A 25,175-nucleotide genomic window follows, 5' to 3' on the forward strand; every position below is an offset into this window, starting at 1 on the left:
GGGTAAAATTATCTCTGTTCACAGATGACATGATCTTATATATAGGAAAACCCTAAAGATTCCACACCAAAAAACCTGTTAGAACTAATAAATGAACCAGGGTTGCAGGATACAAAATCAACACACAAAAATCAATTGCATTTCTATACACTAACAATGAGCAATCCAAAAAGGAAATAAGACAACTCCATTTACAATAGCATCGAAAAGAATAAAATACCTAGCAATAAACCTAATCAAGGAGGTGAAAGACTTGTACACTGAACTACAAAACACTGCTAAAAGAAATTAAAGAAGGCACAAATAAAGAGAAAGATACCCTGCATTCATGGATGGGAAGACAATTTTGTTATGCTGCCCATACTGCCCAAATTAATCTACAGATTAGATGCAATCCCTATCAAAATCCCAATGGCATTTTTTTGCATAAATGGAAAAATTCAACCTAAAATTCATTTGGAATCTCAAAAGACTCTAATAGCCAAAACAATTTTTGAAAAAGAAGAACAAAATTGGAGGACTCACACGTTCTGTTTCAAAACATATTACAAAGCTACAGTAATCAAAACAGTATGGTACTGGCCTGAAGACAGACATATAGACCAATGAAACAGAATAGAGTGCCCAGAAATAAACCTATTCATATATGGTCAAATGATCTTTTATTTATTTATTTTTTTGGTGAGGAAGATTGGCCCTGAGCTAACATCTGTTGCCAATCTTCTTTTCTTTTCTTTTTTTCTCCCCAAAGCCCCAGTACAGAGTTGTGTATCATAGATGTAGAGTTGTAGCTCTTCTATTGGGACACTGCCTCAGCATGGCTTGATGAGCAGTGAGTAGGTCCGCGCCCAGGATCCGAACTGGCGAAGCCTGGGCCAACGAAGCAGAACAAGTGAACTTAACTGCTACACCACTGGGCCGGCCCCATCAAATGATCTTTGACAACGGTGCCAAGACTACACAAAGGGGAAAGGAGTATCTCTTCAATAAATGATGTGGGAAAATTAGATACACCATATACAAAAATCAACTCAAAATGGATTAAAGACCTAAATGTAAGACTATATATATATAGCTCCAGAAGAAAACATAGGGGAAAATCTTCATGACATTGAATTTGGCAATGATTTCTTGGATATGACACCAACAGCATAAGCAACAAAAGCAAAAATAGACAAATAGCACTACATCAAACTGAAAAACTTTTGTGCATCAAAGGACACAATCAACAGAATGAAAAGGCAACCTATGGAATGGAGAAAATATTCGCAAATCATATGTCTTATTGAAAATTGGCAAAGGATTTGAATAGACATTTTTCCAAAGATGATATACAAAGGGCCAACAAGCATATGAAAAGATGCTCAACAATACTAACCATCAGAGAAATGCAATCAAAGCCACAGTGACAGGGCTGGCCTGGTGGTGCAGGCGGTTAAGTGTGCGCACTCCGCTGCGGTGGCCCAGGGTTTGCCAGTTCGGATCTCAGGCATGCACCAACGCACTGCTTGGCAAGCCATGCTGTGGCAGCGTCCCATATAGAGTGTAGGAAGATGGGCACGGATGTTGGCCCAGGGCCAGTCTTCCTCAGCAAAAAAAAAAAAAAAAAAAAAAAAGAGGAGGATTGGCAGATGTTAGCACAGGGCTGATCTTCCTCACGAAAAAAAAAAAAACCACAGTGAGATAACACCTTGCACCCATTAGGATGGCTACTATCAAAAAAAAACCAGAAAATAACATGTTAGCCAGGATGTGGAAAAATTGGAACCGTGGTGCATTGTTAGTAGGCTTGTAAAACGGTGCCACCACTATGAAAAACAATATTATGGTTCCTCAAAAACCCAAAATAGAACTCCATATGATCCAGCAATCCCACTTCTGGGCATATTTCTAAAAGAATGAAAGCAGGATCTCAAAGAGATATTTGCACACCCATGTGCATAGCAGCAATGCTCACACAGCCAAGAGGTAGAAGCAACTCAAATGTCCATCGATAAATGAATGGAAAAACAAAATGTAGTACATACATACAATGGAATATTTTATTCAGCCTTAAAAAGGAAGGAAATCCTGTCGCATGCTACAACATGGATGAACTTTGAAGAGATTAGGCTAAGTGACATAAACCAGTTACAAAAAGACAAATACTGTATGATTCCACTTATATGAGGTATCTAAAGTAGTCAAATTTGTAGAAACAGAAAGTAGAATGGTGGTTACCAGAGGCTGAGAGAAGAAAAGAGGAGTTGTTTAATGAATATAGAGTTTCACTATGCAAGATGAAAAAGTTCTGGAAATCTGTTTCACAATAATGTGAATATACTTAACACTACTTAACTGTACACGTAAAATGGTTAATATGGTAAATTTTGTTATGTGTTTTTTTACCACACACACACACACATAACAGAATATGGTTTCTAAATTTTTATTTTCTTTTTCCAAAATTAGCCCTCTTAGTTTTCCAATCCATCTCTATATTTATAGTGACTTCACAAAATGGAAGAATCAATAGCATTGTTACACTTCTCTGTGCCCTACAGAGGGCCTGCCCATCATCTGACAAGACTGAAAGCAGTCCCTATTCTCTTTTTACAGTTAATTAAATGGAAACAGACTTTCGAGTCTCTTCTTTGAAGCTTCAAATTGATAATATCTCCTACTGCTCAGTTTTCTGCATGATTACTCTTCTGCCTGAAATCTATTTGAAAATCCAGAGAGAAGGCAAATGTCATACAACTACTTTAAAAAGCATTTATTTCTTTTATTGCTTATACTCTCCTATTAGTGAATCTTTTATCTTAGCCTGATCCTGAATTCTTACTTCCTATTAATTCACATTTGAGTCAGGCAGGGCTTGGTACCTGGTGTTGGTTTTGGTCATACAAGTAAACTCATATGTAATTTTGAAAACATTATTAACAGTATGAACAAATGAGTAGTCCCCAAATGTTATGATTCTCACCTCTAACAGTTTTAAACAGTTAGTGATTTCTTTCTTCAAGTTTTCTTCAGCCAAGTCACGGGATCTTTCTTCAAGCCTCACTCTTTTCTCCAAGGTGAACAAGTCGCACTTAAATCCCAAAGATAATCTGAGAAATTCAGCCTATTGTCAAAACAATGTGAGGGTGAGGGGAGAAAACTGGATGTAGTCAAAAATTTCAGTTTAATACCAGATCACATTGAGGCATTTCTTTCTCCTCCCAGGAACATAACGCTGGCACGCACGGGCGCTACCTGCTCTTAGTCACTGCCAAGCCAAACAGACACCAAACGTGTGACAGCCGGTGCAAAAGCATGAAGCAACCGTAGGCAAGTGAGGCTGAAACACTCGTTTTTTTCAAATTAAAGGAAAAAACATTCGCGTTAAACTCACCTCCACCTCCTTCTCATTAGCAGAAGTGCTGTAGGATAAGACAAAGAACTTAATCAAACATAACTCGACAGAAAAGCAAAAAATGTTAGCATGCTATGTGAAGAAGAGCTTACCTGTCACTTTGTCTAAAGTTAACTGATTTCACATTGGTTACAGGAAGAGAGGAAATAGCAGTGTCTATTAAAAGACAATAAAATATTTTTTGGTTAAAAAGGCTTAATAGCTAAAGGCACATTCCATCAAATGTTATGTCCTCTCTCCACGAAACAAAAGCACTTCATTGAAATATGTCTGAGATGATAACCCACTAATAATGCATTTGCTTAAATATGAGATAATGCTGTGCTATGCTATAGGGATCACAATGACATTAAAACCATTGGCTCATACTTGAGCATGTGAATAGTCTTTGAAACCTGAAGATGTCTCAGAGTCAAGGGACAGCCCAATTTGTTCTCTTTGCATTTAAATGTTTATTTGACTTGATCCCATGGCTAAATGCATACCTTCCTCTGGTACCCTGGTCCTCCTTCAGATCAAGGCTTAAATAGCAGTAGCAGCAGGAGTAGTAGTGATTGTAGTAGAAGTAGTAACAATAATAATAATAATACTAGTAACAATAACAGCAACAATAAACATGGTATCAACCATTTATCACAGGTTTACTCTATGCCAGTCCCAGAACAAGGCTCTTTACACATATTAATGATACTCTTCATGACAACTTTGCAAAGAGGACCATATATTAGTTATTAAGAGCATTAGAGTCAGAGTTGGAAAAAACCTGGTTTCAATCCTAGTTTTGACCCTTATAGCTACATGACCTGGGACAAGTCACAACTTCATCAAACCATCTACAAAATAAGGATGGTATTATTTTTCTATAGTAACTAACTTTTATGAGAATTTCTCTGCCAGGCATTTTCTAAGTTCTTTATACAGAATTTATTCAATCCTCTTGGCAAACCTTCTCTGTTAAGTAGTTGTTATCTACAACCTACAGGCTAGGAAACTGAATCACAGTTTACCCATCTCACACAGGCATCTGGGAGAACTAAATAAAACTATGCACATAAAGAATTTAGCCTAGTACTTAGCATATAGTATATTCTCCATAAAGGGTACTTTTTTCTTTTTACTCATTGTTTCCATTTTGCAGATGAGGAAACTGAGACTGAAGGTTAAATGACTTTCCAAAGTCACAACTAGTCAGAGACAGACCCAGTATAGAGTCTGTGGGACTCCAAAGCCTGAATCTATCTACTCTTCCATCCTAATGGAGGTGAAATGGGGAGGGAAGCACACCAGCACTTATTCTTTAAATATTGGCTTATTTACTTTTAGACAGGATGATGAAAAAGATCTTAAAGTGGAACTGGGAACTTACTACCACCATTGGCGTGGTTCTTGGTTCACAATAGGGCACTAGTTATTACAAGTCCTCTGGGGCTTTGTTAAGTCAATGCAACACAAATGTGGCTTTTTGAAAATGACACAAATCGAATCAAGAATCAGTTCTATTGGCTGATTTTATCCAGAAACGCAGAACTGGAGACGCCATATCTTTTCTCAGACAAATTTCACCCATAAAAATAATAGTAGGGAACAAAAGTTCATGAGAGGATTGGGAGAGAACATTCCTTACCTCCTGCAGCACATTCTTTTTTGTGCTTATCCATTGTTTCTGGTTCCTCTTTGGCTTCCTAAAATCATAAAGAGATTTTATTGCTGTACATAGAGTGCAAATCCTTCATAACCAATCATTTCCCAACTTCCTGTCCTCTGCTAACCCTATCCTGTCAAAAACACTCTATAGTATTAATAGGGGTTAAGAAGAAAACAGGACTGGCTCCAAGGAGGTTTCCAATCTAGTTGAGGCATAAGAGACAGAAATATCTAAAAAGCTGCAACCGTGACACAAGTCATCACAAAGCAATTAGGATTAATTGCCAAATAAATGAGATATATATAAAGTGCTCTGCAAAGGGAGGAGAGAGACACCATGGCTTGAAAAGCATGGAAAGTCTCTGTAGACAAGGAAAATGTTGGGGCTTGATGGAGAGGTGGGGTTGGATGGACGAAGAGGTGGGGGTGATCTAGGACTACACATGCAGCTGTCTAGATGGGTTGTTGGCGGAAATTATGGCAAAAATAGCTGCTCAGATTGTGTTATGTTAGGCTTTTACTCCATAGAAATATATTTTAAGGTCACTCACCAACTGTTCCACAAATGTATCTATACAACAAGAATCACCATAGCAAGAAGGTTGGACTGTACTGCCTGGGGAAATCTAATGGGAAAGCTATACATATAAAATTATTTTTAGGATAATAATTACTCAACATTCTCAGAAATTTTCCATAAAAAATAAGTCTAAGACACATTTCCTTGGTAGCGTCATGGATACCATGTCATGTAATTTTTAGACAATTGAAACTAAGATTTTGATAAAATATAACAAATAATACAATAATACAGGTAAAGCATTGGATCGCTCTTATCAATAATTTAAATATTCTTAAATTTTTTGAATCCTCCCTTGACCCCATGACCTTTTGCAGCTATGGCATTTTCTTCCTCTGCTGCCCTTCATGGACAAGCTTCTTCTGGGAAGAGTTGTCCACGGTTGCTATTTCCAGTTTTTTATCTCCCACTTGTGATCAGTGAACTACTCTGCCTCTGTACCCAACACTCAAGGAAACTGCCCTCCCCAGTTATCAGTGATCTCCCTACTGCCAAATCCAATGGATAATTTTCAATCTTTATCTTACTTGACCTCACTGCAGCATCTAAATTGATCTCTAATCCTCTTCTTCTTGAAGATTTTTCTTCCCTTGGTTCACCTCTCCTGATGTCCCCCCATCACTACAGTAGCTCCTTCTCAGTTCCCTCTGCCATTGCCTTCTCTTATTAGACAACGGAATCATCAAGAGTCCATTATCCTCAGTGCTCTCTTCCTGCCTGCCACAGTCCTTGGGAAATCTCATCCATATACTCGTTTCTTTGCTGATAACTCACAAATGTGTGTCTGCTCCTAAAAGTCCCACTTTTAGATGAGTGTATAAATATGGGTATATAGCCATATATGAAATCTCCTTACTGAGTATTGATGTCTCACATCAACCTGAAACTTGACTTATCTCAAACTAATCTTATTTCACCCCACAAATTCTACTCTTCTTACTCCCTCCCTATTCTCATGTTATTCTACTCATTCTGTAGGTTAAGCCATAAGCCTGGGTATCTGCCTTTTCCCACACTCCTGATTATCAGTCACCGTGTACTGTGAACTATCCCTTAAATATCTCTCAAATTGGTCTTCCTTTCCTCTGTCTTCACTAAATTCATACTATCTTCATCTCTTGCCCGAATTATTACAATAGCATCCTAACCAGTCCCCCACCTCAATTACTACATTTTCTAATCCATTATTTTTAAAACATTTCTTTATTTCTATCTTTTTTTGAGATGATAAGAATTTTTTTCTTAGAAGACTCTACCATGAGGACCTGTATTTTCCTCTGTCCATATTTTATAAGGGGTAACCACTTTTGCCACGTTTGCTAGCCAACACTACACTCTATATATAGTTTACTCTACAAAATCACATATCCAATCATTCTACTCCCTTTGGACTAGAATACTGTAAAATTTTTATCTACCTTATTGCCTTAAATGTATCCATGCCACAACCTTCTCTTGAGTTAGCTTGTATGAGTCTCTGTTTCTTGTAACCAAACAGGCCTAACTAAAACAATGTTTATATACTGAGGGGAAAACAACAATAATACACACACACATACACAAACCTCCACATACACAATACAGAGAGGGACTAATACATAAGTACACTGTTTAAGACTCTTGAAGAAATATGGAATTGGATCCATAGTCTACAAGTTACTCTTCAGTAATTATAAATTCATACCAGTGGCAATCAGCCTTCTCTTTAAGGAGGGGAACTTAACTTGTTTTCTATAAACACTTAAATAGTCACCCTTATAATGTTTTATAGCAGTTTGTCATATGCCTCTATAACATTCAATACCACTTACAAGGTACCTCCTCCATGACACCTTTTCTGGCCTCTCACCCCAAGTATTTTTGTTTTTTCATATCACTAACCACACGCTAATTACTGAGTAATTGTATGTTTCTTCCCTTAATTAGAATATGTCTTTAACATAAATATCACTGTTTTATTTAACCTTACTTATTAAAGCATTCATGTAGTTAAGAGTCCTCCATTGATAGATATTTAGCTTGTTTCCAGTAGACTTTTGATTAGTAAATGAGTGAATAAATAAACGAATTAATGAATGAATAAATAAAAAATCAATGTGGAGTCAGGAGGTCCTAGCTCTGACTCTATTGTGTGACCTTGGACAAGTCACAAGGATGCTTTGGCCTCAACTTCTTCATCTATAAAAGACTGGTATAATTAAATTCTATTAACCTCATAATATTTTGAAAGGTTAAAATGATTTTTTACTAAAAAATCTTAAAATAATACTTTTAAGGGTATTTTGCAAACTTAAAGGTTCTACCATTGAAACTTATCATTATTTTTATTGTTACCATGTGTATATTTCCTTACCAGATTTAACATGGTTTTGTCCTCACTCGCAGAGCCTTGGAGTGCAATATTCTCAGGAGCTGGACTATTGCCTATGAGAAAAAGGAAACACACTAAAACAGTTGGGGGAGCAGCAACAAGTAAAAGGGGAAGAAATAGTGAGGGTGGCAAAAAGTGGCAGACTAGTAAATTGCAAAGGCCTTAACATGTGAGACAAATTACATACTACAAAACTTTAAACGTGTCCACTGATTCAGAATCAGGACTAGAGCAGCTACGGTTGCCAAGGAAGCTAGCCATACAAGACTTCTTAATAGAAATGAACATCTCTATAAACGGCCTACAAATAATAGGGTTTTTAAAATCTTTTTTAAGGCTGCTGCTGCTTTGTTTATCAAACACATTACCAGCATAATTATAGAAACTGGGTGAAGACAGGATGAACAATTAGTAACTCAGTAGCTTTTTTACAGCTTGACAAACAGGTTTTTAAAAATTACATACGCAAGGCTGATAACAAAGTATGATACCCTTTCAAAACATGGTATCTTTCTAAAATGTCATCTAACCAAGAAGAAAAGACGCACTTTTAATTTATGCCATTCCTTTTTGTAATTTCTTTATTTAAAAAAATTCCTTTATTTTTGTGTATTTTATTTGTACTGTAATGTACTTGATAATGATTTTCCTCTTCACATGATCCATTGTCCTGAATTTAGATCAGTGCAGGCACGGAGGTCAGTAGCTATATATAGATTTTGTTTCTTTTTAAGAAAAAAAATAGTTAAAGGATGTACTATATTTTTAAATTTATATCAAAATAAGAACAAAACGGTAATCACTTTCTTGAGAGATATAAAATTTTTTGCCCTAAGGAAATTTTAGTTTTTATTTAAATTTTAAGACAGATAATAGACTCATATGATCCATAAATTAAAAAGTAGAAAATATTTTACAGTGAATATTTTCTCTCCCACCCACACCTGCCATAAACCACTTTCCCTTCCCATAGACAATGTTATTAATTTTTGTCTAGCCTTCCAGAGATATTTTATGCATACTTAAAAACTTTTTCCTATCCTTTTTTCACAAATTTTTACATGTAATACATAATGTTTTGTACTTTGCAGGTTTTTTTTTTCAGGAAACAATAGTTCTTTGATGTCCTTTCAAGAAAAAAGTTTCCTTATATATGTTTTATGGATGCATATTAGTATTCCATTACATAGATATGCCAAAATATATTAACTAGTCTTCTACTGATAGTTACTTGTTTCCAATATTTTGTTATTACAGACAATGCTGCAGTAAATAAACTTCCACATTGGTCATACGGTATGTGTATACTTAGACCTATAGGATAAATTCCTAGAAACCAAATTATTTTATCACATGATATGTACATTTAACATTTTGGTAGATATTGGCAAATTCCCTTCCATATTAATTACAATAATTTACATTCCCTGCAGCAACGTATGAGAATTCTTTTTCCCCACAACCTTACCAACAGAGTGTAATCAAATTTTTACATCTTTGTCTACCTGATAGGTGAAAAACGGTATCTTGGTGCAGTTTTAATTAAAATTCTTATTCGGTATGAGGTAGAGGTATAAAGATATCCTTCAGTTAACCTAAGGAATGGATTCCATTTCTACAATTTACAGCTCCTCTAATTTAGCATCTCTCTCTCAAATTTAGTGTCTAGTTCAAACAATAGAATAAATTTTCCTTGATTATGTTTTTTTTTTGGTGGGAATGGGAGCTTATGCTTCCCAGGAGTGTCAACTGAATTGATGTCTCACTGGGAAAGGTTGAGAAGAACCACTTTGTCTTCATACTCAAGTAGAAGAAAAAGGATCTAACATGTCATCTAGTGAATTCTTTTGCCTCCTGAGTGGATCATCACTAACTTGTCCATCCTTTTAGTCTAATAGATTCTAATTAGGATTCTGAGAATTTCCTAAGCAGGCGATTCCCCCCTGTGCCCCAGGTGAGACCAGTTGTGTCCAATCAATCTTTGCCATCAAGTAATATTTAAGTCCTATTAAAACATATTGTACTTTTTGTTCTACCTATAGAATTGGAAAAAAATTGGTAACATTATTATATATGGAGGCTGTGATCACCTCTTGGACTTCTTTTCTCCAGACTATGTCTTTAAAATTCTTTCATAAAATGTTATTACTAAGCTACTGAGGATAGTTACTCTACTAGCTTATGGGTTTGCTTAGTGTTTTAGAATGGGAACTATACTTGACCTCTTCAACAGCTTACCCTTGATCTTTATCATAGAGGAAGCTGATCTGGTATTCTCCTCTTTTTCACAAAGTTATTTACGATCAAGGTCACCAGAAGCCATATTCAAAATTTCTGATCCAGAATCTACCAACAGGAAGAAACTAACAGCATGAATACTATGCAAAAGGATTATTTGCCTGTGCTCTTTTCATTTGCACACACCTCAGCAGGTCACAGAACATCAAGCTTATAGTTATAATACCAGAACTATTTTTATGTCTTTTTCAAGTCCACTCACCACTTGAAGTTACAGTACTCTCTGTGGATGAAGTATGTCCAGGAGACGGTAGTGTGGAATATTCTCTGTCAAAAGAGTAGAAGAAAAATTTTGGAGTGTCAAATCCAAAGAATTCTTCTAAAAATGAACTGAATATCCATCCAAATTCAAGCACACAAACAAACAAGCAAACCTGGACTGTGGCGGGCTCTCAGAATACGAGTGTTCAACATCATTCTCCTTAAGGAAAAAAAAAAAAAGAAACAAGTTCAACAATTTGACATTTTCCATTCCAGAGAGGTTGTTTTAAACAAATATTTTCATACACTTTTAAGTGAACCTATATTTACTTTGCTCTTTTAGAGAGGATATGGGAATGGGGCGGTATAGGGCAGATTGATACACATACTTCCTCAAAGCTGTACTTGCAAAAAAAAAAATTCAACTTTAAGTACACTTACATGTCCGATATTTAAAGAAAACCTGATAAATTCTTGGGCAAAAGAAATTCTAAACTTAAAGGATGGGTAGAGTTTATTTCATGAACTTAAGTTTTCTTTAAACAGAACATTCTATGTGGGCATAAAACATTTCTATTTATGGAAATATTACTCAACTTAAAACTTTTGATCTGGTGATTTTAAAATGGTTCTCAATTTTCTAGCTGGACAAATCATACATTTTAAACTTAATCCAATTCTCAAAGATCTGACAGATTACATCTACACCAGCATTTATTACTTGGTGCTGAAAAAGAGCTTAACAAAATTGTGGTCCCAGCCTGCCAGGGCAAGTGTTCAAAAGTTTCGTTTCAACTTCTTAATCTCTACCAGGAGTTCCTAATTTGGGGGGAACTTTAGGACATTAGAGTTTATTTATTCACTTAACTCTCTTTCAAAAAATACTGTGGGAACATAGGCTCCTTTTTAATAATAAGCTTTTCTAATAAGTATATTTTCATTATTATTTGGTTTATTTAGAAAAATAAATTAAAATTTAATAAATTAAAACTGAAATCATTTGGACATATCACAAACTTGCACAGAACAATGCAAAAATGACATTTAAGTATTCCATAATCAAACATAGAACTTCTTATTAACTGCCACAACCAGCAACAGGTTTCAGTGGAGGGATGCTGTATATCATACACAGTATTTAGGATCTATCCAAAATAATATTGGATCTAGTCACAGAAAGGCAAAGGTTTAGCAAGTGTCTGTGAATATGTAGTTACCCAAGACAACAACAGCAGCTTACATCTGTTCAGCATGTTAAAATTTACAAAAGCCCTTTTATGTATCAACTCCTCTAATTCTCCCAACAACTTTATGCTGTAGGTTTTAGCAAGAAAAGGTTTACTTATTTCAGGTAAGGAAAGAAAGCCAATGAATAAAGTAATTTCCCAGGAGTATTCAGAATGGTAGTGTCAGCCTCTAAACTCAGATTAGACTAAAGACAGTGCCTTCTCCACTGTAAACAAAACTGTCTCTGAGATACCCTAACTCAGGTGACTGGAGAGGCAGAGACTTCCCAATTATTTTCTTAGACTGGTAGATGAGTTAATATAAACTTTGTTTTTTTTTTTTTTGGTGAGGAAGATTTGCCCTGAGCTAACATCTGTTGTCAATCTTCCTCTTTTTTTTTTGCTTGAGGAAGATCAGCCCTGAGCTAACATCTGTGCCAATCTTCCTCTATTTCGTATGTGGGTTGTCACCACAGCATGGCTGATGAGTGGTGTAGGTCTGTGCCTGGGAACCCGTGAAGCTGGGCCACTGAAGCAGAGCACACCCAGTTTAACCACTATGCCACAGGGCTGCTCCCTAAATATAAACTTTTTAAATATTCACCTCAAATGTTTAGGAAAATCCACAAACTTGCAAAGCAAGAATGTACACCAAATCCTCCTATATATCAATGTTGGGCAATCTTTTCTCTTTTACTTCATTTCATCTCTGCTTTAAATGTCTTTGGGTCAGACCATAAGTGACTGAAACCCCTCATGACATCAGTTTAATTTACTTCAACCACTTTCATCAAAGGCGCACTTTGTGCCAGGAACAGTGACAGAGGCTGGAGACACACAAAAACACAGTCCTTGTTCCAGAGGGGCTCGTAGGTCAGTCAAGAAGACAAATACATAAAACAAATACTTCATAAATTATAGGCAGCATTCCACAGAGGAAAGTAATATGCACAGAACAGAATAGAGTGGAGTAATATTTGAATTAACTTTTGAAGAGAAATTGTATCTTATGCATTATAGGTAGTTAAATGAAGGTCCTATCCTTGAAATATTTAAATAGATTGTATTAGTAGCTATATTCCAATATATATGTAAGAAATGAATCTATAAAAATAGGAAAAAATTAAATAATCTTCAGTTTCATTGAGTATCATACTTCATAAGTTAACAAGGATTGAGTCCTTAATAATAAAAAAATCAGGCCCATTTAACACTCCATAACATATACAAAGTTGTTATTGTGTGGCTTGAAATAACACCTATTACTATGCTATAATTAACAACATATATAATATATAATATATAATAATTATATTGCACTAACTAAAAAACTAATTTTGTCAGAAAAAGACCTTATACCTATCAGGGTCATGGATACTTGCATTTGAATTTAAGAGGTATGAAAAAGAATGCAATTTTTTTCTATTTAATTAAACTGGTTTCCAATATGAGGGAAAAGGGAACACATCATTTCTGCAAACTTTGTTAAAAAAAAAAAGTCTAATTATTATTTGAAGTCAAAATAATAAAATACAACAAAAATATAGTTTGCCTCCATTATATTACAAATGAGTCTCATTTGCTGTAATACTCTGTGTAAGCCCTTCTTTTATCCTACACCTTAGATGTGAAACATTTTAGTGAGAAGCCTTTTGATAAATTTAAAATATTTACTGATTAAATAAGTAATAATTCTATGATTTTGAAGAAATATATTTAGTAGCCATATATTACTACTTTGTTCTGAAACAGGTGCAAGTTATTCTCAATGCATTAATCTTTATAAATCTCACTGATTAGAAAACAAATGAATATATAAGATATCTCAATCCTAGATTTTCATAAATTTAGTTTAACATGTTTTTTCCTTCTTACAAGGATAACCAGACAAAAGAAGATTTTTTTTTCAAATTTAGGATTATAGTTAGTGAAAATTGGAGATATAGCCCCGCAGGGTGTCTGTGCATGTGGAGTAGGGGTGGGAGATAACTCAGCAAAAACTTTCCACAATTATGTTCTTTTCTTCCAGCTTCAAAAGTCACTCCTATTTAAACCAGCATCCCGACTCACAGGAGAACCTAACCCACACACAACAACTGTGAGACCTGGGCAGATCATGAAAAATATAATCCACTGGATATATTTTAAAGCCAAGGAAAATCAGAAAATTGACTAAAAGCAAGAAAAGAAAGTTCAGATGAGAGACTTACATGTAGCAGATGGGCTCAAGTCAATGAGTCCAACACATGCCGACAGCATAGAGCAGGAAGAATGTTCTTCCTGTCTAAGCCATTCAAATATCAACCTGCATAACATTTACATGGAAATCTGTGGTCCAGCCCATTTGCTTTTGACAGTAAGAGTCTAATGTAGGGTGGGGTAGCCAAGGTACTCATGGAACAAAGGGAGACAGACTCTCCCATGGGCTGGGTCAGCAAAAGCAAGCCACACACACACACACACACACACACACACAGAGTAGTGTTATTTCATTATTTTTTTTTATTATTTTTTATTAATATTATTATTTTATTTTGTGAGGAAGATCAGCCCTGAGCTAACATCCATGCTAATCCTCCTCTTTTTGCTGAGGAAGACCAGCTCTGAGCTAACATCTATTGCCAATCCCTCTCCTTTTTGTTTTCTTTCCCCTGCCCAAAGCCCCAGTAGATAGATGTATGTCATAGTTGCACATCCTTCTAGTTGCTGTATGTGGGACAAAGCCTCAGCATGGCCAGAGAAGCAGCGTGTCGGTGCGCGCCTGTTATTTCAATATATAGATAGAAAAATAAGAAGAACAATAAGAAATAACTTTTAAGATATTAATAAGGGCAATTAATAGGCCTAGATAATCTCCCGGGGTTACTTTATTTTTGCTCTTCTAGATAAAATGCTACTTTATCTCTGGATTTTATGATCAGAAACCCTTCCACTAATAAACATTCATGTTACAATGTAATTTTTACTATTAGATCTATTTTAGACAATTGATGCTACTCAAATCATTATGGGTTTCCAAGAAAAAAAGAAAAATTGAATAAAAGGAGTCTATGTAGATCAATTTCATTCCAACTTAAAAAAAATCCTTGACTCAGTGTCGGTTTCAACGTTCCAAAAAGAGAAGGAATGTAAAATTGAACGTCTAAAGATTACAACTGCTGTAACCTAAACAAAACAAAATTTCCTCATAGGTTTCTTTTTTTTTTTCAATTTCTAACTAAAAGGACACCACACCCTCAGATCTACAGGACACACCCACCACTTTGAGGTTCATTTATAATACAGTTATCAGTCAATATCTACATGTCCCAATTTTGCAATTAGCAATGTTATTTATTCTCCAAGGTTATTAATGCTACACCCACACACAGAAAGAATAGGACAATGGCCAGATCTTCTGAGATATTTTAAAATTGATTCTGTCCTCTGCCTAACAAATCACCTCCTCTTAGAGGCAGTATATCTTAGACAAAAACATGTAATAACATGAAGGAGACCTCAAAGGAATGGCAAGACACTTAATATTTGGTGTATGTGATTTTTTTTTAACAGCAAAAGGAAAAACAGAAATTCAGCTTCATATCCCCTCACCTCTGACAAGGTGTCCTCTGAGCTTCACACTGCTGATAATTCTAATTCTGGGTGATAGTTACAGCTGTTGTTTTCTGAGTGTGTACTATGAACCAGGTACTTTACATATGTTATAAAATGTCTTGGTGCTGTCAGATCTGAGATTGGAGTAAGTAGAGGAGAGAATCAGTTTCGTGGTCATAGAATTTTCATGAAACTTCTTAATTCTTGGAGTGTTTGCCGGCACACACAGGTACTTAATCACATGTCCAGTTTTGCAAAGGCCCAGAACCATTTGGTTGCTGTTCACACTCAATTGTGGGTGCAACGAATAAGGAAAGGAAGGGCCTGCCCAGTGGCATAGTGGTTAAGTTCGCACACTCTGCTTCTGCGGCCCGGGGTTCGCAGGTTCAGATCCCAGGCACGGACGTGCCGCTTATCAAGCCATGCTGTGGCAGGCATCCCATGTATAAAGTAGAGGAAGATGGGCACGGATGTTAGCCCAGGACCAATCTTCCTCAGAAAAAAGAGGAGGACTGGCAACAGATGTTAGCTCAGGGCTAATCCTCCTCACAAAAACAAAAAGGAAAGGAGAGACCACTGGGCCCCCGAGAAAAGTTGCCAAGAATGAGGAAGAATTGAGGAAGCTGGGCCAAACAAACAGCTGGATCTAACTATTGATGGGAGCAGCAATACTCGCTTCAGTGGGAGACTGTGCTACTGATCACTGTGTATCCCAGCCCTGCTGGATTATCTACGCCTTGAAAAGTAGAGGATAATTTTAACAACCGCATCACAGGGAGTCCACTCAACGCCACAGTAGGACCCCTCTCTGAAAGTGCTGAAACAAGAAGGGAGCGTCATCTCTCTACTGACCAGGGAGAGGAGATCACCAAAGGTCCAGATATAGAGTTGCAAAAAGATCAGCAGTGGAGCAGGCCGGGCCTGTGGGCAGTGTGGACAGTGAACAAAAAGGACTGCAGAGACGCATGGAGAAACCAACTGCCTTCCCTACTATCTCTCAGGAGGATGAGTGTCTCTCCCTGGGACCCACTAATTGGTGAGACCTGAAGAACACTGGGATATACTGGTATCCAACCCTAGATATTCTTGGAAATGTTGAGAAGGGATCCCATGAAACAAAAAGGCCTTCCTATTCATCAGCAAGTAGAGAAGCAGAGCATTGAGATTTATCTTTCCTCTAAATATGACCTGCTTGGTTGTTTCCATGGACTGGCAAGGCCAGAACTTAGCCGTTGCAGATATGTATATATGTAGGTATATATGTAATATATGTATATGTGTACACGTGTATTTGAATCCTCAAAGGAATCTTGCAAAGTAATATCTCTGTTTCACAGGGCACACAAGCAAGTTGAGAGAGGTTAGTCCACTTGTCCAAGTTCACTCAGCTAATAAATAACAAAATCAGTCTTAAATCCAGACCAGCTTGATTCTAAAGCCTATGCTATGTGGCTGAAAATTCTGTCATTACTGGGAAAAAGTGAAATAAATACAAAGGTAGACAGAATAAAATAACTGACCTATGTGTACCCATTCTGCAGATTCAACAATTATTAACCTATGGCCAATCTCGCTTCATCTATACTATCACCCACTAAACCCACCCCCGCATTGTTTTGAACCAAATTCCAGATATCAGAAACATTTCTTCCATAAATATTTCAGTCTGAATCTCTAAAAGACAAGGATGGGAAATATTTTATTTCCTTCTTTCCTCTTGACCTTAAAATATTCCAAATAAATGAATTTCACTGGGTCCGTAAAGGAGCTCTGTTCTCCCCAAGAAAGTCTCAAACTGGGCCCCGAATTATTTTACTAAGAGATGTTCTTTTTGAGATATTAATCTTGTTAGAGTCCTTTGCTTACCCAAAGACCCTCTTATGACTACCGATGTTCACTTTTATTTTACACTGTGCTGTCTGAAAAAGATGCTAGAAAATAGCTTTCTTTGTGAATATGCAAGAGGAATAAAAAAAAAAAAATCTCAAGTTCTCAGGAACACCAGTCCAAAGAAGGGAGTTAGAAAGCAATAGGGCAAGGCTGTCAATTCAATAAGTTCACTGAGGGCTCACTCGCAATGTTTTAAATAGACCCTGTAGGGAGCACAAAAATAAATAAGTAAATAGGCACTCAACAAACATTAATAGAACAGCCACTGGACATCACATCTATGTAGGATGCTAGATGCACACTGGTTAATGGTCAAACAAAGGCACTCTCCACCAAGCTTATAATTTAATACTGGAATAAATATAAGAAAACAAAGAACTACAATGCACCCGGAATACGGGTGACCATGAGTGGAAGACAAACAGTTACTGGGGTCTAAAAGAAGGGAGCAGGGGCTGGCCCGGTGGCACATTGGTTAAGTGCGCATGCTCCACTTTGGCTGCCCGGGGTTCACAGGTTCGGATCCTGGGCGTGCACTGACGCACTGCTCGTCCAGCCATGCTGTGGCGGCGTCCCATATAAAGTGGAGGACAATGGGCATGGATGTTAGCCCAGAGCCAATCTTCTTCAGCAAAAAAAGAGGACTGGCAACAGATGTTAGCTCAGGGCTAATCTTCCTCACAAAAAAATAAATAAATAAATAAATAAAAGAAAGGAGCAAACTTATTTTTTCCTGAGTGGGAATGTTGAGAAACGAGGAAACTGAGGCCTGAAAGACATGATTTTTCCAGAGTTACACAGAGGTAGAACCCAGGAAAAACCTGACCTAATGGATTAGGAAAAACCTCCTAATCCATTATGATTTCCACCTCAAGAAGGGCTAGAGATGCTTGACTGTCACCATTTCTCGCTACCACAAGAAAGATTTTATGGAACAGTTGGTTATTGAAATGGGCCTTGATGGTCAAATAGAACTTTGAGAAGTGGAAGGAGTACAGTATTCCGGGTAGAGAAAACAGCATAAACAGGTTTGTGTGATATATTCTGACAATACACGCTACCTGGTTTGGCTAACGTGTAGGGACCACTGCAAGGCAGTGATGGGAAAAGGATGGAAAGTTAGGTTGTGACTAGATTAGAGAGTGGCTTGAATACCAGGTCAAGTTGTTTGTCATGAAAGCTCTCAACAGCGACAAAAATCCTATAGTTTAAAGCCAAGGAGTTAAGAAAACCCCAAGATTTATGGGTCACAGGAATCAACAAGGATTAAATTTTTACCTCATATTTCATTGTAATTCCCCGTACTTAATGAGAATGCTTAGGAAACCATTTTCTAAGGAGAGCTTTCTATTTGTTTAAGAGCTGGGCATGGGGGGCATGAAGGGATGGGAGGTAGGGATTTGCTCATGGGACAGGCATGAGGGAATGAATCATGCAGTGAACAGGCTGCACAGAATCTTCACGGAGCACAAACCTGGAAAGGGAATGGTGAGAATTGGTGGTATTATCCACAGCAGACAGACTGGTTCCTGGGAACTATAGAAGAAACAGCACAGAAGACAGCAAGAAACCTTCAGGGGACCTGTACATTTCCCCAGGAGCGTCTGATAGGAGTTTCTATGGCAATCTCTTTTAGCTCCGATTTCTTAATGGGTATCGAGACCATACACAAAACAACTCAGTCACATATCCTAATGAGGGTGGATTAGGAGGTCCTGTTAGATACATAAGGCAGCACATTTCTTAGCCAAAAAAATCACCTTCAAGGTAACTATGAGTGATTATTGATTGAAAGGTCTAAATTCAGTGTACTAAGAGGGTTGTGAAAAGGGCTTATCCTTTGATGCCAGACAAACCTGAATTTGAACCCCAGGGTTGCTGCTTACTAGTTGAGTGATCTGGGGTAAGTTATTTAACCTCTCTGAACTTCAGTTTCTTCTTCTACCAAAAGCGGGGAATACCTACCATTCAGAGTTGTGGAGAGGATTAATACCACGGCATGTGGAAACGCTTTCCTACAAAGTACCTGTTACACAACTGACGTTTGTTTCTTCTCCCTTCTTGGTGAAATCAGAGCCAGATAAAAGGGAAATTACTAATAACCAAACATCCTGTAAGCTTCCAAGTCCAACTTCCTATTAAAACTTTACAACAGCTGCTAAGTAATAGCAACATAGATTCATTTCCTTTTTCTTTCCTTTTCTTAGCTACTCAATAGGATGGCTAAGGAACAGAGAAATGTCGGAGACACACACATAAAAAGAAGAATAAGAACAAATCGTATAACTCAGTTTTAAAAAGAAAAATAACCTAATTTTAAAAACGCACAAAAGATCTGGGTAAACATATCTCCGAAGAAGATATGCAAATGGCCAACAAGTACATGAAGAGAAGCTCAGCATCATTTGTCATCAGGGAAATGCATATCAAAACCACAGTGAGATACCACTTCACACCCGCTAAGATGGTTATAATCAAAAAGATAGACGAGTGGGGCCAGCCCGGTGGCGCAAGCGGTTAAGTGCGTGTGCTCTGCTGCGGCGGCCCGGGGTTGGCCAGTTCGGATCCTGGGCACGCACCGACACGCCGCTTGTCAAGCCATGCTATGGCAGCGTCCCATATAAAGTTGAGGAAGATGGGCACAGATGTTAGCCCAGGGCCAGTCTTCCTCAGCAAAAAGAGGAGGATTGGCAGATGTTAGCTCAGGGCCAATCTTCCTCACACAAAAAAATAAAAAATAAAAAAATAAAAAGACAGACAAGTGTTGACAAGGACATGAAGAAACTGGAATCCTCGTGCATTGCTAGTGGGAATGTAAAATGGTGTGGCTGCTTTGGAAACCTCTTTGGCAGTTCCCCAAAATGTTAAACAGAGAGTTATGGTATGATACAGCAATTCCACTCCTAGGTATATCTCCAAAAGAATTGAAAACATATGTTTACACAACAACTTATACACTAATGTTCATAGTAGCATTGTTCACAACAGCCAAAAAGTAAAAATAACCCAAGTGCCCATCAACTGATGAATGGATAAACAAAATGTGGTATATCCATACACTGGAATACTATTCAGTCATAAAAAGGAATGAAGTACTGATAACATGTTACAACAAGGATGAAACTTGAGAACATTATACTAAGTGAAAGAAGCCAGTCACAAGAGGTCACATATTATATTATTCTATTTATATGAGATATCCAGAATAGACAAATCTATCGAGAGAGAAAGTAGATTAATGGTTGCCTAGGGCTGGGGGTTTGGGGGAGGGGGGAATAGGGATAGACTGCTAATGGGCATGAAGTTTCTTCTTGGGATGATCAAAATGTTCTAAAATTGATTGTGGTGATGGTTGCATAACTCTGTGAATATGTTTAAAGGCATTTAACTGAACAATTTAAATTGATAAATTGTTTGGTATGTGAATTATATCTCAATGAAGCTGTAAAAAAAAAAAAAAAAAAGACAAGAAAGAAAGAAAGAATGATGGCTTGCCAGATCCCAAATAGAACCGTCTGCTCCCTTTGACTGAGAGATCATGAAGCTCAGGCTCAGACTGTAGCTCGAGGAAGGTGCTCCAGACACATCTCCATGACCTGGGGAGTTTGCCTAAGTGACCTCAGTTATTTACTGTTATTCTCTTCTTGGGTAGAGAAGTACCATTAGCACCTAATTGCAGCCATGTATACTCTCTGGGCATTGCTCTACTTTGTGACTTTTTATAAAGTACCAGCACCTCAAAGGTTATCTAGCCTTGACCTCAATTCTTAGAGAGTCAACGGGACCTGAGACTTCTTATAGCCATTAGTGAATTTAAGTCCCAAACCAGCCTGCTTCTCAAATAAAAAGTTCAGCACACTTCATCAAAATCTCCTTTTGGTTGTATACACTTGAGTTTATACTATAGAAGGGGTAGAAAGCACTCAATTGACTGAATTTTAACTTCTTGCCCTCAAAGGTTGACATTTCCCACGCATCTGAGTTTTGTGGTATAAGACTCATATTTGCTATAAGAGAGTCCATGATACTTAAAAAAAAAAAAAAAGGGCCGGCCCGGTGGTGTAGTGGTTAAGTTCACGCACTCCACTTTGGCAGCCCAGGGTTCGCAGGTTCAGATCCCAGGCGTGGACCTACGCACCGCTCATCAAGCCATGCTGCGGTGATGTCCCATATACAAAATAGAGGAAGATGGGCACAGATGTTAGTTCAGGGCTAATCTTCCTCAACAAAAAGAGGAAGATTGGCAATGGATGTTAGCTCAGGGCCAATCTTCCTCACAAAACAAAGAAAGAAAAAAAAAAGAATACCCATAGAAGAGAACCAGGATATGATAGCATTAAAGATGAAGTTGAAATATAGTCCAATACTCACTTCCATACTTAGGTCATCATTCATCCTGAGGCAACCTGAAAGATCTGTTCCTGGAAGGGGGCCAGCTACAGGGCCTGGGCACCTGCCAATAGATAGTAAAATTCCTTAGTACAGGTGGAACAACTGCAAATTTTAGCAGATACCGAACTATAACATAGTGCCCATCCCCCGCCTCAATTTTACCAAATTTCCAATTAAGTTCATGGCTTAAGTAAGACATAATGGAAGAGAGCTCCAACCTTCATCAGAGAGAGGTTACAAACCATAGAGAATCTAGCCAAAAATAAAAATGAAGAATTTGCAATTCAAAGCCTCGCTTCCTCACGCTCGATACAGATAGGAAAGTTCATTGGGGTGCATAGTGCTCTCAAACTCCACTGATATTTCTGAGCTTGTCCTAAGGAAGGTGGGTGTGTGTACTTAGAAAGGTAAATGAGCGCAGATGAGCTCTGGGAGAGGGTGGGTGCGGGGACAGAGGTAGGTTCCCAAAGGCTTGTTAACCTTGAGTGTGAAGGAAAAGAAATATGATCAAAACCTACCTGAATACATTAACTTAGCACTATATAGTATATTCCTAAAAATTGGGAAACGTTTTAGGTAACCTAACTTGTCTTTTACATTTTAGAATGGATATTACGAAATTCAAAAGAGCAAGAAAACTGCACTTTAAGAAAACTATAGAGACATCTTTGCTTTAAAATTGCCAATTTTCACAAGTTAGAGAAGTTCCACAATAAAACTTCCACGATCAAGATGTTATGATCTCAGGATGTGAAAAAATAACTGATTAAAAGTTTAGGCAATAGGAATAGGCCACCCACGAAGAGTAGGGTAAGTATATTTTGCTCTTTTAACTTACTTGTGTCTTCTAGTCACATCCAAAGCACCATCATCTATTTCTCCATATTTGAGCCTTTCACATGAAGCATGGATTCCGTTGGCTACATATGAGAAAGGTGTCAATTCCAGTCTTGGAATTGCTGTAAGACTATCCAGATGCAAGGCATCTGCAGAACAGAAAAGAATAAAAATAGAAATTTATTTCTGGTTCAAACTATATTTTATATATGTATATAAATATATATAATATATATAAATATATATATATACACACACACACACATGAATTCTTTCCCTCCTGAGAGGTTGGACCATTTCTGAAAAAGCAGAAGTCAGTTCAATTCCATTAACATTTTAACATAACCTTCCCTAAACTTGACACCTAGTTATATAGGGTGTAAATGACAATTTTTTTTTTTAAAGCAGGGGTGGGGGTAGGGAAGGGAGACAAAAACTCCTTGCCTATTAAGTGACTAGAGGGGTCAACAATTTGCAGCCAGAGGGCAAAATTCAGCCAGCCGCCTGTTTTTGCAAATAAAGTTTTATTGGAACACCGCGACACCATGCATTCAGTATTGTCTATAGCTGTTTGTGTGTTACAACAGCAAAGTTGAATAGTTGCTACAGAAACCACATGGCCTGCAAATCCTAAAATATTTACTATCTGGCTCTTTACAGAAACAGTTTACTAACTCATGAAGAGAAAATAGTTAGGTATTGTGATTGGAACCCATCAGAGTGGTGCAGGAAATATGATGACAAATCGTTTTTTTGTTTTTGGAGGAAACCATCTTGTTATGTGCTTTTCTGAGTATTGGAAGCAGCAGAGTTTAATAGACAAAACATAGGCTTTGGAGTCAATCACAATTTTTTAGTTCAAATCCTGGCTCTGCCACATACCAGTTGTGTGATCTTGGATAAATAACTAAACCACTCTGAGCCTCAGTTTACTTACATATAAAGTGACAAATGACCGTGGGTGAATTACTAATTTAATATTCCTCTGTTTGTCTTTAAAATGGGAAATATCTTAGCATCTACCTTATAGGGCTGTGGTAAGGATTAAATGAGTTAATCAATAGGTTAAGAGCAGAGGAGTGTGCCTGGCACACAGCATGCACTTTAAGAGCTGTTGTTGTTGTAGTCGTGTTGTATTATCACTGAGTTACTGTGAGTAAAATCCTTCCTATAAAGACTAATCTACAGTCTGACACAAAATGGCCACTCCATTAGTAGTGGCAGTAGTTTTCCCTTCTCTAGTTGAAATGATCCACAAATCACTCTACCTCCTTTGTTATTCCCTCTTAAATTTATTTTGATAATCATCTCACTTCTTTTGTCATTTCGGAACTGCCATTAACTTTTGCTTTCAACCACATCCAGGTTGCGATGAGAGATGTCACTACTTTGAGCATTTCCTAAAATAAAGTTCATTCTTCTTGACCTGGCAGTGAGTAATAATCCACAATTCGAGCCACAATCTGCTCCAAACTTATATTCTACTGTATCCCAACCCAACTCCTGTTTCCAAAATGACTTGTCCAGCTTTGACTCTTCTTCAAACACTTAAGGCTTTTGCATTCTTAAGTGTTTGTTTTGGTTTGGGTTTTGTTTATTTTTTCTTCCCTCATGTCATTCTCCCCAATTGGAATACTTTTTCCATGCTTTTTGCTTTTTCAAATGCAACCCATCTTTCAAGGCCTAGTTCGACTCTCATTTCTTCTATGGAACCCTCTCTAACTTCTCTGAGCCCAGGTCTTATCTCTCCAATAACCTGTGAGCTATTTTAGGACTTATTCTCTATTATACCTAACATAGAGCCTTGCACAGAGAAGGTGCTCAAACATAAGTTGATTAACTTAATTTAGGGATAAGTATCCAGTATTCAACAACTCTTCCTATACAAATGTAATTGTGATTAATTATTTTTCCCTTTCAAAAAGAACCCTACCCCAGCTATGTCTGATACGGCGTAGGAGAGGGGCTACCCATGCTTACCCAGCAGAGGTGTGTACCAGCACGTATGTTTGAAGGTCAGGGGTGTCGGATGTATTCTTGCTTCTTGACCGCTATATCGTTTATGGTAACACTGCTTCTGAACAGAAAATCAAGTAGTATCAGCTATGTAAAGGCTGTAACATAACATATTTCATAATCTACTCCCTTCATCTCCAAAGGTAGAAAGACTATCACTGATCTCAAATAACTCTTCGAGAGAGGTCAGGAAGAAAGTTAATCATGCCAAGTAACAAAGCTTTCATGCTTTTGATCAAAAGCTATACCCTACGCTTAAAATGCAAATCAAAACAACACTAAGATATCACCTTACACCCATTAGAATGGCTATAATCACCAAGACAAAAAACAACAAATGTTGGAGAGGATGTGGAGAAACAGAAACCCTCATTCACTGCTGGTGGGAATGCAAACCGGTGCAGCCTCTATGGAAAACAGTATGGAGGTTCCTCAAAAAATTAAAAATAGATACCCTATGATCCAGCTATCCCAATACTGAGAATCTATCCAATGAACCTGAAATCAACAACCCAAAGAGGCTTATGCACCCCTATGTTCATTGCAGCATTATTCACCATGGCCAAGAAGTGGAAGCAACCCAAGTGTCCCTCGACTGATGATTGGATAAAGAAGAAGTGGTATACATATACAATGGAATACTACTCAGCCATAAAAAAGACAAAAGCATCCCATTTGCAACAATATAGATGGACCTGGAGGGTATTATGTTAAGTGAAATAAGCCAGA

General features: G+C 37.4%; 1 protein-coding gene across 1 annotated transcript in view; it reads right to left on the reverse strand.

Annotated features, from left to right (window-relative positions):
• IRAG2 (inositol 1,4,5-triphosphate receptor associated 2) overlaps nucleotides 1-25,175 on the reverse strand; it is a 94,079-nt gene that overhangs the window by 11,697 nt on the left and 57,207 nt on the right. The window contains 11 exon segments of the mRNA XM_087442668.1: nucleotides 2,966-3,106; nucleotides 3,377-3,404; nucleotides 3,490-3,553; nucleotides 5,022-5,079; nucleotides 7,975-8,045; nucleotides 10,231-10,338; nucleotides 10,493-10,557; nucleotides 10,665-10,711; nucleotides 21,573-21,654; nucleotides 22,432-22,579; nucleotides 24,411-24,507. Coding sequence (XP_087298794.1) covers nucleotides 2,966-3,106; nucleotides 3,377-3,404; nucleotides 3,490-3,553; nucleotides 5,022-5,079; nucleotides 7,975-8,045; nucleotides 10,231-10,338; nucleotides 10,493-10,557; nucleotides 10,665-10,711; nucleotides 21,573-21,654; nucleotides 22,432-22,579; nucleotides 24,411-24,507 — 909 coding nt within the window.

Source organism: Ceratotherium simum, chromosome 17 (assembly GCF_057802395.1).
Source record: "Ceratotherium simum simum isolate JZ-2026a chromosome 17, ASM5780239v1, whole genome shotgun sequence".
NCBI classification, from domain to species: domain Eukaryota; kingdom Metazoa; phylum Chordata; class Mammalia; order Perissodactyla; family Rhinocerotidae; genus Ceratotherium; species Ceratotherium simum.